Source organism: Macaca thibetana, chromosome 1 (genome assembly GCF_024542745.1).
Source record: "Macaca thibetana thibetana isolate TM-01 chromosome 1, ASM2454274v1, whole genome shotgun sequence".
In the NCBI taxonomy this organism is placed as follows: domain Eukaryota; kingdom Metazoa; phylum Chordata; class Mammalia; order Primates; family Cercopithecidae; genus Macaca; species Macaca thibetana.
Genome location: NC_065578.1, coordinates 151997592 through 152014039, shown reverse-complemented (window position 1 = coordinate 152014039; position 16448 = coordinate 151997592). Strand labels below are relative to the sequence as shown.

Sequence of the window (16448 nt, the reverse complement as noted above, 5' to 3'; positions counted from 1 at the left end):
AGCAAACCACCATGGCACATGTATACATATGTAACAAACCTGCACGTTCTGCATACATATCCCTTTTTTTTTTTTAGAAGAAATAAAGAAAAAAAAAGAAACATTAAAAAAAAAAAAAAAAGACTTGAACAGGGTATAGCACCAGAGTGAATGGGAGGAATCTCAAAGCAGCTCTCTGTTTAATACAACAAATATTTGAGTAACTACTCTGTCCCAGGCATGGCAGGAGTGTAGGGGACACGCTTGTCCATTTTTAAGCAACGCCCAGTTTCCCTATCTGGCTTTATCTGCCCCACTCTACATATCACAAAATTCCATGTCCTACCCCCTCCACCCAGGCCCCAGTCACAGAAAACTAGGCCTGGAGTGGACCGCTGGCCAAACAACCAATAGTCAGGGCTGGACCAATGAGATTCTCTCCCCAGAACAAAACTCAGACAACTAAAGCTGAGAGATCCGTAGAGCTGAGCATGTATCTTTGACCACATGCATGCTGATGAGTAAATGGAGAAAAGTGGTCTTGAGAGAGAAACAGGGAGCTCAGATACACAGGGGAGCATAAATGAGGCCATTTGAAGGGAGAACTGGACAGACAGAAAGACAGGCAGATGGGCAGAGATGGATAGATGGAGGCAGAGACAGCAGAGACAGACAGCAAAGAGACATGGACAGTGGCAGAGACAGCAAAAACAGAGACAGTGATGAAGACAGATGGTAGATGGTGACAGAAGGTGACACAGATTAAAGGTAGACAGTGGCAGAGACAGGCAGGAAGATAGACAGATGGAGAAAGGAGAGGAGACAGCGAGGGAATGAAGGGACATAGGGCATGGGGCAGAGGCCAGGCCCACGGAGTACAAAAGCATGAGCCGAGAGCAAGAGACCAATAATAGCAAGACCGAGAGAGTGAGCCGCGGGAGTGAAAGACCAGGAGAGGATAGGACATGAGAGACTGAGGGGAGAGAATAAGACCAAAGGCCAGAGAGAGATACAAAAAGAGAAGAAGAAAACCAGGAAACTGGAGATACGGTGTTACTAGAGACACGTGAGAGGTACGGATTGGGAAGCTGGAGGGGAGGAGACATTTTAAATGAAGAAAAGACGGAGGAAAGCGGCCACTCAGTGAAGTCAGGCTGGAGCACAGTCCTGGAGTGCTCCAGCCAGGTGGGAAAGCGTAAAGGAGAATTTCATCTGACATGAGAGTGACTAAAATTTAGGAGCCCTTTTTTCTTTAAAAAGTATCAGCTATCATTTCAAAATGGCAAATGCAGTATACACACTTATTTCCTCATTCTTGAATGATGAAAAAAGATGGAAATGGGACGTGAAAGTATTCTATCAAGCTTGTCGGTGACCAACTCACTGAACTGAAAAGCAACGGCAGGCACATACTGCCTTCTTCAGGCAGAACCCAGGTGTTTTTGTGTGTTGAAAGGAGTACCTAAGTGCACATCCCCTCACCAAATTCACCGCCATGACTGAATGGTCTGCACAAAATGTTAAGAAACCACTTTTGGTTCATGCCTGTAATCCCAGCACTTTGGGAGGCCGAGGCGGGCGGATCACAAGGTCAGAAGATCAAGACCATCCTGGCCAACACAATGAAACCCCATCTCTACTAAAATACGAAAAATTAGCTGGGCATGGTAGTAAGCACCTGTAGTCCCAGCTGCTCAGGAGACTAAGCCAGGGGAATTGCTTGAACTCGGGAGGCGGAGGTTTCAGTGAGCCGAGATTGTGCCACTGCACTCCAGCCTGGTGACAAAGCAAGACTGACTCCGTCTCAAAAAAAAAAAAAAAAAAAAAAAACAGACAGAAACCACTTTATCCAAAGAACAAGTAATTGGCTTTTCTCAGCCAGGGTCTTGGCAGCAAAATATGACATACTCAATGGGTAATTTGAGGAATGTTTAATAAAGGAACTATTTACAAAGGTGTGGGAGAGGTATAGGCAGTAGTGTGTTAGCAAGCTGACTCTGGGAAGAAAAGAGTCCCGATTTATAACATTGGCCAATTTCTAAGGTGTAAATACCTTACGCCTTGGTATAAGCAGTTTTCAAGCTTCCAAAGCGAAGTCCCTGAACCAAGAATAAGGAAGAGATGCACATAATCACATCTTAAGAGGTAGAACCAGCCAGTTGCAGTCTGCTCCAGCACTCCACTGAGGAACACTCCAAGACATTAGTAACAGCTGGAAGCTTTAAGTCTCCAACCCTACCCAAACCCAAAGAGAGCAAGCTAGAGACGGTAAGCTTTAATCAGGGGAAAACAGCTAGGCTAAGATGACCTCGCGGGAGAGAACAAGGAGAATAAGGACTACAACCTCTCTCTTGCTTCCCATTTCATGTGATGTACCCCACAAGCTGAAGGCAGCCAAAAGCCAAAAAGCAAGGAAGGCTACAGGTGTACTCTATACAGGTAAGCCTCCCAACCTCCAACAAGAGACAGGCTGGTAAAGAAGAGTGTGGTTCTAGGGAGGCAAACAAACTATTCAGTACCTTGACCCACACAGAGGCTTCAAGCACAGCCTTAATGATGACAGCATAGAAGTCTAATATATTTAGTGCTGATAATGCCGAGAGGAAAAGAAAGCAAATAAAATAAAAACTTAAATATCAATTTAATGGAAATAAATATAGTCTTATCACTCAAATTAACTCCATTTTCTTTGCATGGCCCTGAAGTTCTAGTCTAAGACGTATTTTCCAACTTCACTCTTAATACAAATCAAAGTTAAGCCATAGATAAATATCAGTAAAATTTGCCAATACAGTATCATCTTTCAAATGCTGACTCCAGCACTCTGAGAATGCCAGTGGAGGGTGTCTAAATCATTGCTTTAAGGGAAGAAAAAGGAGACTGAAGGCCATTTCTCTTCCTTACAGAAGCACCTGTTGTGATTGCAGAACGTTTAAAAGGCTATGGGAAATGATGGCTTTTAGTCACTCTCAGTTAATAATTACATTAATAATTATAGCATTGACTCCGTTAATTTCAGAACATCAGTTTTATGCAACATAGGACTGATCAAAAGAGTTGTCATTTTAATTTACATAATGAACAATCAGTATGAGTAAGCAAAATTGACTATTGGCGTAACTCTGTAATACCTAATCAGGAGAATTTTAAGTGGTTTTGTCATTAACAGGAGTGTTTCACTGGTAGAGCAGAAACTGTGAGAATCAAGGGAGATGCTGAAGTTGGCTGGACTGTGATCTGTTCAGCAAGACCACACTTGCAGCAGGGCGCAGTGGCTGACACCTGTAATCCCAGCACTTTGGGAAGCTGAGGCAGGTGGGTCGCTTGAGCCCAGGAGTTCATTTGGTCACCCCCGGACAACATGGCAAAACCCCATCTCTACGAAAAATATAAAAATTAGCTGGGTGTGGGACCGGGCACAGTGACTCACACCTGTAATCCCAGCACTTTGGGAGGCCGAGGTGGGCGGATCACAAGGTCATGACATCAAGACCATCCTGGCTAACACGGTGAAACCCCATCTCTACTAAAAATACAAAAAATTAGCCAGGCATGGCGGCAGGCTCCTGTAGTCGCAGCTACTCAGGAGGCTGAGGCAGGAGAATGGTGTGAACCCGGGAGGTGGAGCTTGCAGTGAGCCGAGATTGCACCACTGCATTCCAGCCTGGGCAACAGAGAGAGACTCTGTCTCAAAAAAAAAAAAAAAAGCTGGGTGTGGTGGCACATGCCTGTAGTCCCAGCTACTCGGGAGGCTGAGGTGGGAGGATGGGAGGATTGCTTGAGCCTGTGAGGCAGAGGCTGTAGTGAGCTGACATTGCACCACTCCAATCCAGCCTGGGTGACAGAGTGAGATCCTATAATATCTCAAAAAAAAAAAAAAAAAAGACTGCACTTGCCTAGAGAACAGCCAGAGCATCAAACACATTCCAGCATCTAGGATGTACTAAAAACTCACACCAATGGATGAGCAACTCAAGACAGCATGCCAAAGAAGACAGAGCAGTGGGATATCCCAGAGGAATAAGGTTTGTTTAAAAAAATCTCAACAGCATCAGAACAAAATGTCACACATTCTGCAATCTTCTTTTAATTCACTTACGGGATCTGGTCATCCCACACCCAACCTCACAAAAAAATAAATAGCTGTAAAATGTAAGAATAATTTTGGGTGAGGTGTTTATAAGGGAAAAATATGTAGTAAGTGTTGAATTATTAAAACATCCCTTAAATCTTTGGAGAGGTTTACAAAGCATGTTGGCCTCCGTCATAGATTCCTCTGTTAGACCCAGCATCACAAAAGCTGTACTCATTTTGGTATTCCTACTTGTTAGCACAGTATTGGGCACATAGGAAGTCCACCGTGCTTATAAAACTGAACCATAAGCTAGCCTTTGCTTTTTGTTTTAATTTTCCATTGAGTTTTGATTCCTCCACTAAATCTGTGCCTTTCCTTCTGTCATTTTGTTTTCATTTCAGTGAAACAAATATAAATCATTCACTTCCTAGTTACTTCTCCCTTCCAGCTCTAATTCTTGCATAATCTCTGTCCCCAGGGTTTAGTGCTTCTCAAATTAAGAAAATGAATCTCCTAAACACACACACACCAAAAAAAAAAAAAAAAAAACCCACCACACTTGCATGTACCCTTTGCACATAATTCTAACTGTACGAGTCTTTCACATGTCATTTACAATCATGTGTGAGGGAGCTCCTCAGAGAGAATAGTTCAACCCACAGTGGATACTGATGCCTCCCAAAGGGCAAGAACAAGTTTTGTTTTCATTTCATTTTGGTCATGTGCTCCTATTAACATAACTCTCAATGACCCTGTTTTATGAGTTACTAGATTGTTTGGGCAACACCACTATTAAAGACAAAAGAAGAAAATACCAAATGCTATGCCGGGCGCGGTGGCTCACGCCTGTAATCCCAGCACTTTGGGAGGCCGAGGCGGGTGGATCACAAGGTCAGGAGATCGAGACCACGGTGAAACCCCGTTTCTACTAAAAATACAAAAAATTAGCCGGGCGCAGTGGCGGGCGCCTGTAGTCCCAGCTACTCAGGAGGCTGAGGCAGGAGAATGGCGTGAACCCGGGAGGCGGAGCTTGCAGTGAGCCGAGATTGCGCCACTGCACTCCAGCCTGGGTGACAGAGCGAGACTCTGTCTCAAAAAAAAAAAAAAAAAAAGAAAATACCAAATGCTGGCAAGGATGTGCAGTGATGGAAACGCTCATACACTGCTGGTGGGAGTCTATATTAATATAAACCCTTTGGAAAACTGTTTGACAGCATCTACCGCAGTTAAACATGTGCATCTTAGATATATACTCAAGAGAAATGTGGGCCCACAGGTCCCGAAAGATATACTAAGAATGTTTGTAGCAGCATTAATAGCACAAAAGTGGAAACAATCCATCAATGGCAGAATGGATACAATGTGTGGTACAGTCATACTATAAAGCACTATGCAGCAGTGAAAACGCATCAACAGGCCAGGTGCAGTGGCTCATGCCTGTAATCCCAGCACTTTGGAAGTCCGAGGTGGGTGGATCACAAGGTCAGGAGTTCAAGACCAGCCTGACCAACATGATGAAACCTTGTATCTACTAAAAATACAAAAATTAGCCAGGCGTGGTGGTGCACGCCTGTAATCCCAGCTACTCAGGAGGCTGAGGCAGGAGAATTGCTTGAACCTGGGAGGCAGAGGTTGCAGTGAGCCAAGATCCCGCCACTGCCTGGGCAACAAAGTGAGACTCTGTCTCACAAAAAAAAAAAAAGAAAGAAAAAAGAAAAGAAAAGAAAAGGAAGCAGTACATGCAACAACATGGAGGAATTGCCACCCGCCAAAAGAATACATGCTAGATGATCCCATGTATATAAAGCTCCAAAACAAATAAAAATTTGTTTATTAACTATAGTGGGTTTTTTTTTTAGGAATGCAAAACAAACTGGTAAAATTATGAGGAAAAGCAAGAAAGTGATCATCATACAATCAGGAGACACCACCCGTTGGGAGAAGAGTGAGGGTCTTAGGATCAGGAAGGCTTTGGGGGCTTCTAGAGGGCTGGCAAGACCCTATTTCTTGACACAGGTGGCAATGACATACAGTATCACTTTATGGAAATATGTTAAGCTGTACAAAATTGTTTTGTGTGCTTTTCTATTGGTGGTACTGAACAACTAAAAAGAAAAAGATTAAAAGGGGAGAAGAATACAATACAAAACTTATCAAAATTTTTTAAAGGTTTGCAGCTGGAAAAAACAGTGGGCTGTCAGTTTTGTTCCACGGAGCAGACTGCAAATAAGTGGTAGCTATAAGAAGACAGATTTTGGTAAGACCAAATGACAGCAACAAAGGGAGGAGGAAGAGGCAGAAAGAAGAGAAGAGAAAAACAAGGAGTGGAGGCAAAAAGAAACACAATTATACTTGCTTACAAACAGAATATTCCTCATGAGAAAGTGAGGGTTCCATCACTGAAGCTAGTCAAGCACAGGCTGGAGGACCATCGGGAGGGATGTTCTGGAGAGGATGCAAACAGTGGAAAATGAATTGTGTAGCATGTCCCCCAGAACTAAGATGCTGTGATTCTATTTCTCTTTCTCAACAGTTATAGGTGTGGCCACTTAGAGAAACAGAAAAAATAAAAACCAAGAAAATTATGGTCCAAATATCCTAAATGTATAAAGCAGATATTCTAGTAGATTTTAAAATGTTTACAAGCCATTAACTAATCAAAAATAAAGGGAAGGGAAGAATTGAAGAGCTTCAAGGTAATGCTCAAGGAACCACTCCCAAATGAGGTCCAACCATAAATGAAGAGCTGGCATTGGAAACAATGAAGACAAGGATTCAGTTGACCCACAGTGTTCCTCAAATGCATCTATTCTTTTAAGATAGATTATTAAAATAAATGGGTTGCCTAAAAGTCATGGAATTTGGAAGCTTTATTTCCTTAACATTAAATCACAAGGCTTCAGCCTCTCAATCCCCCATCTAACATCAGCCAATAGATTTAACGTTTTGACACTTTCAGAGAAAGATAGCTGAGCCTTGGCTGAAGACTTAGAATATTTTGCAAGAAAAAACAAGCTCTGCTGAGCTGGTGATAATCCAGATTACCATCAATTTCCCCTTTTAGAGGCACAATGGATTTTAACCAGTTTTCTGTTTTATAAATATTACCATGGCTCAAAACATCTATGAGGAGACACAACATTACTCGTGGCTCTCATCCTGTTTGCTAACTAATTATATCAACAACCTGAACCAACTTAACACTATACAAAAACACAGCTGATTTAGCAATCTGTAAATTATACATGTACATAAATCTGTACTAAAATGTGCTGTGTTTCACTCCTGCTAATGTGCATGGATTCTTACTGGCACCTACAATTGTTTGATATAGGTTCCCGAACACTAAAACATATGTTCTGCCCAGAATGGGACCATTTAGAGTAATATTTTTGTAGTTTCCTGGCACTAAGGTCTGCCAGCCTTTCTAAGACAGATCTCCTATTTGCTTCAGCGAACATTCTGACAACAAGTGCCTGCAGATTTAAGCAACTATCAAAAAATATTCTGTAACAACACTTTCCATCCATGAATATAAAGAGAAACGGGCTGGTTTTGCCTATGTGGCAACAAAGCCAGTAGGATTTAAAATGATCACTGACATGACCATAAGCAAAATCAAATAAAATATGGAGTATTAATTATTTCTGCTGCCTACTTATGGCAATAAAAAAACAGATAATTATCAAATCTTTCCTCCAAATGGGATTCAAAGTGTACCAAAGAAAGTTAAAGTAGATTTAATACCAGCAAGACCAGTAAACACCTTAGAAATGTTTTTTAAATACAGTGACAGGCCTAAACAGTTTCAGCCAGTCAACACTGTAAAATAGGGGCAAGAACCCTGGACCAAGATTCACTAGAATGTAATTTGCTAATCACAAGGAGGGTTTCTTGTTTACCACTGTATCCTCAGTGTTCCATAAATACATTCAATAAATCTTTGTTGAATGAAGAAACCAGTAACAACTACTGGCTAGTTCCTGATCTGTCTCTAATTGCCTTTTCCTAACTCTGCCTCTTACTAACTGTAGGTAAATCACTTAACCTGAGGATTCTTAGGTGAGTTTTAGTTTAAGGATTTTAGTTCCTTAAATTCTAAAATGGAGACACTGCACCTCCTCTACTAGCTTATAAGGATCAAAGGCGATATTCTATGAAAAGTGACTTGGTACTTTATAATGGGGCACACAGATGTTAAGTGCCCATTATCCCCGCCTTTGCCTTCAGCTAAACCACTGACAAAGGTGAACAGACTGCATTTCCTTGAAATATAATTAGCCTCTCCTTTGCCCTATTATTCTGTTGAGATGTAGTAGTGTGGCTGTTAGCCAAGATGGATGTTGTTCTTGTTGTTATAGCATTTTATTTAATCTCCACTCGGAAATTATGCTTCTTGAGAGAATATAATGGTAACATGAGGAAAGTGTTTCTGCATGGTGTACCATAAAGAATATGACATTGGATTCAAATGGTTTGGGGCCTCATCAGTTCTGCCCTTAAATATTTGAGGAAAGTCTCTTGCATGTTTCCTTATTTATACAGTGATGGGGAAGGAGAGGCAGACTAGATAATAATTAAGGTCTGTCTCTTCCTACAGTTCTCTGACATTCCAGACATCAGATATTCAAATAACCCAAAATGAAGTCAGTACTACTGTTCATTATCATATGAGAAGTTTTTAAAGGATGATAAAAATAGTTCCACAGACTAAATCATAAAAGCTGGAAGAAATAATAATGCTGAGAGAAGGATATATGATATATGTCCTCTAAGGAATACCAGCCTCAGGCATTGTTCGCTCTGCCACTTTGAATAAGCCACTTACTATTCCTAGGACTCAGTTTTCTGATCTGTAAAAGAGGAACATTAATAGTGCACAGGACCACTGGGAGAAAACACCTAATAAAATGATCATAAAACATTGCTTTTCCAAGGTAAAATGCTATTTTAATACCATAATGTCCAAAAAAAGGGCTCACGGATTTTAGAACAAGACAATCAATATCTTTAAATAGACTTTTTCCACCACAGTAAAATAATATAATGCACGCAGATATTGTGATATTTCCAGGAGTTCGCATTTTTCTTCCATTTGTGTTCAGGAAATATTATAAAAAGGATCACCTTTTAAACATTAAGTGCCATATTTCAAGATGAGAATCATTTCTTCTGAAATAATAATTTTAAAAATTCATCCAACTCTCCCAAGATGCTTCATTTTTGTTGAAGCTATTCGTTTGATTGGTTCATTGAAATCAACCTGCTGAAACTGATGTTGAAATGACAACGCCCATCCTAAAAATATTCCCAGTGACTTACTCTAGTCACATTCTATGCTTACAGAGGGAAAGTGGCTCTAATAAGATCAACTAAACTAGACAGTATTCTGCCTTCACAGCTCCAAGATTCTTAAGGTTCTCTTACAAACCCAAGGCATCTTGTGACTTTTACATGTAAGTTTCTCTTCCTGCTCCCTCCACTCAAAAATATACACAGTATACATTGGGGTTTCCCCTCTAACATACAGGGTACTGCCTCTTTACTGAAAAATAGAATTGTCATTGATATTTATGAGGAAGTTGGTGTCACTGACAATGGGATAACCAAATTTTTAAGATTGTCTCCATACCCCTTAATAGTCCAATAAAAATAGCAATAATAGCACAGTAACTCTTAGTTATTTTATTTAAAAATCCATGAACACCTCCAGCTTTTTTCATGGCAAAACAGTTCATTGTGGCTGTTCACATAGTAATTATCATCCCCTTGCATCCCCAGGTAATGACTGTGACCTTGACCTAAAAGCCACCTTAGTTTGAATAAGGAAGACCTTGAAAGCAAAGGTGACTGACCAGAAACACTCTTAGGAGGCACACAATGAAGAAATGATCATTTCTAAGAAAGTACTTAAATAATACATGATTATTTGCTATGCTAGTTGATGTGTTTTATTATAAGATAAACTTAAATCACTGTTTAATTAAAGAGTATTAGTAACATAAGTTACTTTTCATGCCCTTCCCCTGAATCCCTAACTAAATCCAAACAGAATCTCATCTGAAATCTTGAGATTTACACATGATTAAAACCCATTTCCTAAGTTAGCTCCTCATGTCCCCCTGGTAGAAGAATGTCATCTGTTTCTGGAAGGGGTGGGGTGGGGGGTCTAGGAGTCTGCAAAGAGCATCTTATGCTTGGCTGTCTTTCAATGTAGCGTTTGATGAGCTCGTGCGCTGCGCCTTCCAACTGCCAGGACTCCTTTTTGCTCTGCAAGTGCTTAGCTGGGGTCTCTCCGCTGTAAGTCCAAAAGCGTTTGGAATTCTTCCTTACCATCCCTGCTCCTAGGACTCTCGCCTCTCAAGGCTTCATGCTACCGTCGATCTTAATGCCACAAGGAAACAGATGAGTGCTGATGATCAGTTTATTGGGTAATGGATCTATTTATAGGTTTGGTGAGATTGGGAATTTGTAAGTGAGCAACACTTAAGGGTGGCATAAAACAGTTGTGGGTTTGGAAGACAGGAAATATAACAGGTTTGTACCTGTGACCATTTAGTCCGCTCTGCACCTGTGCCCTCCACTTCCCACCTGACGCCAGGAGAACCATCTGCCCCTCACTTCGAAGGTGAGCCTTAACTTCACCTGGAAAGGGGTGGGGGAGTGAAGGGGTGGAATCAGGCCGCCGACAGCACTTCCCCACACCTCGGACTTTTCAGTTGCAGGGATGGAAGGTGGAGGCAGCCGCATCCTCCCATTCTGAGGCAACGGGGACCGGGAGTTGCCCATCTCTACTGCTGGCTCTCCCTGGGGAGAGGCGGCGCCTCCGGGAGCCCCAGAGCCTTCGCGGAAGGGTGGGCAGTGCCGACGGGGCACGCGCTCTCGCTCCGGCTGCGGCCAGCTTTCCATCACTTTTCCCAGGACTTTGCTCAGCAGCTGTCACGCACCCTTGGAGATGAGACCGAGAGGGCGCGAGAAAGGCCCAAAAGGCGTCCCCAGAAGAGCTCTCCTGTTAGGATGGGGACCCATCAGACCCCGCCCCGCCCTGCCCACCTTTCTCTGCCTCAGGGAGGCTGCCCTGGGTGCCCGCGCCGCGGCTCCTTAGCGGAGCTCGCGGGTTCTGCTGCATCTGCTGGCTCCGAGCGGCGAGAGGTTCTGCAATAAAAGCACGGATAAAACGCCCGGGTAATCGAAATCCGAATGCACCTCTTACCATTGGACCGCCGGACAATATTCTCCAGAAACGTGTTCTGCGGGGCCACCAGTCCCCTCCTGCCCCCAGCCATGGTCATTCTCCCAGCAGCTCAGGGTCCGGGGGGCGTCCTGGCGCTGCTGCTTACGACAGCAGGAAACTGGACTCGGGGCCCGCACGCAGTCCCGGCTCGAAGCGCCCCATGCGCCCCGCGGGGACCCGCAGGCAGGGCTGGCGGCTCCCTACGGCTGCTACCCTCGCGCCCTCTTCGCGCCTCCCTCCCTGCGGCCCGCCTCGCAGTGCACTCGCGCCGGCCTCGGCTCGCTGCAGCCGCCTCCGGGTGGGCGGAGGGAGCAGCAGCGCCTGGGCCGGCGGCGCCCCCTACCGGGCTCGTGCCCCCCACCGGCCTGCGGGAGACCAATCTTTGGGGTTCCCGCAGAGGCCGGGAAGCGGCGGGCGGCCGTGGACCAAGGCTGGGACGGCAGCGCCACCCTCTGGGTACAGCCGGGAAATGTGTTCAGGATGTGCCTTGGGTTGGGTGGAGAGGGCATTGTGAGCAGCTTTCAGGGCGGATTCACCCCTAACAAGTCTTGGGGGAGCGTGCTGATGTAACTCTCTTCCTTTGCTCTGTTTCAGGCCAGGGACCCCGGGACGTCTAAGGCTCTGGGAACACCTTCTTGCCTTCCTGTAAGATTTGTCAGCCTGACTAGTGAAAGTTGCCCCACCTTGATTCTAGGCCAGTGTTGGAGCAGTAATTAATGAAGTTGTATTGCAATAATGCAGATTTACAGAGTGACTGGCAGATTCAGCTTCAGAAGAGTTGTCTTGGGTTGTTTTTACCGTAGACACAAATGCAGGCTCCTGATGTTTGGTATGATCAATATCAAACTGCCTGACAAACATCAAAAACGGTGGACTTGTCTCTAAGGACGAATGCTCAGGGGAGGGGCAGTATTAATTAAGCAACCGTGGCTTTGGCTTGAAGGGTAGTCTGTAGTGCAGAGGATACAGTTAGTTTTTACAGTTGACCCCTAGTATACAGAAGAACCACGTACATCCAAGGTTTCTGGACAGGGGCTAAGACAATAGTCGTTTGTTCACTTATTTTGGGGGATTTCGAACCAAACATACTCTGTACCTGCCTTTTTACTATATATCCCCCGTCGGTGTGGTGGGAGACTAAGCCTATGTCCCACAGAGGAAATGAATGGAGACTTTACTAGTTTCAGACCGAGTCAACAGTCAACACGAAAATGTAAGAGGAAAAAAAAAACTGACCCTGGAAATTAATTGTCTGGGTTAGCCATCCTGACATATCCTAATGTATTGCAAAGACATGCTGTCTCAGTTAATTAATCTCAAAAACAGAAGAACTAATTCTTGCCCAGAAATCTCTCAGAGTTGCTGTGAAGATCAAGCAAGATTATGTATGGGGACAGCACCCTAAATTGTAAAGTGCTTTGCCAAGGTCAGATGTCATTATTGGAGTGACTAAATAAATTGGGCCATTACGAATATCACCCTTTGTCTCGTCTTGTGAAGAGACAAAGTAAACAGATTGCAGTTAGCAGAGAGTTAAATAAGGTTGTCATAGGATTTGAAATGAAAGTAATGATACACTTTTCCCTTAAGATAGCCTTCTACCCATCGCCTGTCACCCAGTCTAGAACTGTGATTTCTTAAACCCTAGCTCCGTCTAGTGGTTCTTTGTTCTATTACAAATGAGATAACACAGTGGTTGAAGAGAACATGACTCTCAAATACATTTGGTGCTGAGCTGAGCCAGTTTGGTGCCTGTCGACTTCATTTAAATAAGTCCATTTAAATAAGGTTTTTAAAGTTGTGTTATTGCACAAACATGCCAAGGGAAGATTTTTCATGACAATATTAAAAACCCATCAAGAAACTTCATAATCCTGCTTGTGAAAGGAAGATAAAGAAAATAATGCAGAGGGGAAAACTATCATAGAGTTAATAAAATTTGTAAGGTTTTAATGAGCTCTCATGTTCTATGGCTTAGATAAAAAAGGAAACAGATGATATTAGTTTGAGATGAGAGATGTTAAAGCCTTGGTGGGCTACCTGATAAGAAAAAGAAATGAGATGTCTTCCATTTAAAATGTACTACTGAAATGGATCTCAACATGGACTGTGCGTGCGTGTGTGTGCGCGTGTGTGTGTGTGCGCGTGCGTGTGTGTGTGTGTATTGGCACCTTTTTGAATACTACAATTTTTGGTGGCACACTTGAAGAAATTAAAAGACCTAAAACAAAGTAGTGCTACTACAAAGTGGTCCTTTTTTTAAAGTTTTAAACCTCCAGATTGTGTGCCATAACACGATCACATTATTTCATATCTTTTTGCTTAAATAAGACTGGATGCTTATAAAAGCACTGTTATACTGTGTTATGGCACTTTAAGTACTTGCTTAGAAATGATCCTTTCTTCATTGTGTGCTTCGTAAGAGTGTTTCTGGTCAGTCACCTTTCCTTTCAAGGTCTTCCTTATTCAAACTAACTAAGGTGGCTTTTAGGTCAAGATCACAGTCATTACCTGGGGATGCAAGAGGAAGATAATTACTACGTGAACAGCCAATGAACTGTTTTTGCCATAAAAAAAAAAAAGCTGGAAGTGTTCATGATTTTTAAATAAAATAAATATTTAAGAGTTAAATTGTTCAAAAGTCAGCAATCTTTCATCACAATGTGAGTGTCTCACAGTGTCTGTGGAGGTACATCCAATTTTTTCCCCCATTCCCTTGGTTCACTCACAACACATCTGACTGTAGGAATAGAATCACATTCTCCCCTGTCCACAGCCACATTCTCAATATTCCAGTAAACACTCCCTCTTTCTTGGTGCTAGTTGACAGGATACTGTGCTTCTTACCTTTTACTTGCCACCTTCTGTTCCCTCCTTAACATTGAGTTCCAGCACCTGCTCAACTTAAAAGTTCTGTCTGAGATCTACCTCTGTAATATAGGAATCTCAGTTAGAGTAAATTTTAATCTTACAGATTTGTCGAAACTTGGTTACAGATTCGTGAAGGATTCACAATATACCAATGTACCTTGGAAAACAGTTGAGAACGCTTATATTTTTGCATAACATACAAAGCCACTCCTTCATTTAAAGGGACAACTTTAGATAACTGTGACCAGAGTTCCAATTCAAATGCCTCTATCCATCTGTGCAGAAAATGTAGCCCATTTTCTGCAGGGATACAGAGTTCAGATACAGAGTTGGAAATAAATTCTAAAATGTGAGTCTACTGCTTCTAGGCTTCTTTCCTCCTCAGGGGCTCTCCTCCTGTATCCCTCAGCATTTTGTTTACCTCTTAGCTATAAGATGTGTTTATGTCTGTATCATGCTATAGATTATATCTGTATCACGCTCCTTGAAACAAAGACACACTATAACTATCTTTGTTCTCATAAATGCTATTAAGCTACACTGTAGTTAGTGAGTTCACAAATGTAATAGATAGTGATGGAGGCATAATGCTATAGGGAGAATATGGAGATGGTGGTCTGCAGATTGGCTGGGAAAAGAGTCCAGGAAATGACAGAAAAATCTCTCCCCGCAACAACAACAACAAGTCTATCAAACGAAGAGGATGACAATGCCACACATCAGAAGGGGCAAATGGTATCATATAAAGACAGGAACTTCATTTTTCCTTCCATTAAGACCACAAGGTGTGGGTGACAGATTTTCAAAAGCCAGGAACCTCTCTAACGTAGGAAAGTTGCCTGTGAGTCCTAGAAGGTCTGAGAGCTGGAAGGGGCAGGCCACAGATGCATCATCATGAGCAACTTAAGTGGAGGAGAAATTGAACATAGAGGCGACTTCACTATTCAGCCACCATGAGTGAAATATCTAAATATCTAAAAGTGGAGAGGAATTTGCAGCATGAGAAATTTCAGCTTCTATAGCCCAATGACTGACTGACTTCTTGTATGTAATTTCTGTTAACAAAACTTCTATTTGAATCAACTTATAGGAAGAATGTTGGGCAGACTATATACATTGAAAAAAATGATTCCCTACTATAGATGTATCTCCCCAGTGTTGGGAGAAGGGACAGAATCTGCTTCAAAGGAAATACTAGTCCCTGAATTCGATTGACTAGGGGCAAAGAATGCACTGATGTGGGTCTACACTTACCCATGGCTAACCCAACAGACAGTGTGAAGCATTTGTAGAATTGAGTTATATCCTTCCAATTGCCCTAAGCTATTCTTCCTTCTCATTTCCTCTAAACAAAAAAGAAAAGGATCTTTTATCACACCCTTCCCTCAGTGGGAAATAATTAAAAGTCATTTACAACAGTCTCATTATAACAAACATTTGCATGGTGTCTAGTATATAGCAGACACTGGGATAGGTTCTAAGGATTAAAAGATGGTTATGACTGGCACCTGCCCACAAGAAATTCAACAAACACTTAATGAATGTGTATGTTCTTCATGATTTCTTTCAACTGCTTTCCTGTCTCCAATGTGCCCTCTAAATCTTCCTTTCTTTTTAAATAAACTATAGTTCAACTTGACCTCTTCGCTTATGATTTTTTTTTTTTTTTTTTTTTGGAGACAGGGTCTCAAAAAAGCCAGAAGTTCAGGTGAGAATTTGTCTAGTTCCTCATTGCCATATTTAAACCACTACTCTTCTCCATTCATGTAAAATGTCTCCTACTTTGAAGTTCATGACCGATGACAATATCACTATTACTTCCCTTCAATTCTTAAAACAAACTTGGGGAAAACTGTATTCAGTTATGAAAAAGCTGAGTTGCCTGCAGGACATTTCAGAGAAATATCAAGTAGGAAGTTGGATATTCACATCTAGAACCCAAGAGAAACATCTGGGTGGTGCTCGAAATTGGAAATCACCAGTTTACAGCTTTCAAAGGAGACTGAGAAGGAGCAGTTTAGAAGTGGAGGGAACTGAGAGAAGTGGTTTTATAGAAGCCCAGAGGGGAAAACTCTTTAAATGAAAAGAAAGAAGAAAAGCGTCATTTGTTGTACACTGTAGAGATAAACACTGGAAAATGTGCATTAGCTCTAATGATTAGTTGGCCATTTGATATATTAGTGGAAACATTTTCAATGGAATAGTAGGGAGGGAGCCAAAGTGCAAGGCATTTAAAGATTAAATAGAAACATACAATTAAACCGTTCACGCCTGTAATCCCAACACTTT

At 42.3% G+C, this 16448-nt stretch overlaps 2 protein-coding genes across 3 annotated transcripts in view; both read right to left on the bottom strand.

Annotated features, from left to right (window-relative positions):
• Positions 1-11534, bottom strand: part of KCNH1 (potassium voltage-gated channel subfamily H member 1) — a 452445-nt gene extending 440911 nt beyond the window's left edge. For both annotated transcript variants that reach the window (XM_050781032.1, XM_050781040.1), the window contains exon 1: positions 11268-11534. In XM_050781032.1, the coding sequence (XP_050636989.1) occupies positions 11268-11346 (79 nt within the window). In that variant the 5' untranslated portion in view covers positions 11347-11534. The remainder of the gene's footprint in view (positions 1-11267) is intronic.
• The window catches only part of LOC126948846 (cuticle collagen 2-like), a 940772-nt gene that overhangs the window by 889827 nt on the left and 34497 nt on the right, over positions 1-16448 (bottom strand). The window lies entirely within an intron of this gene.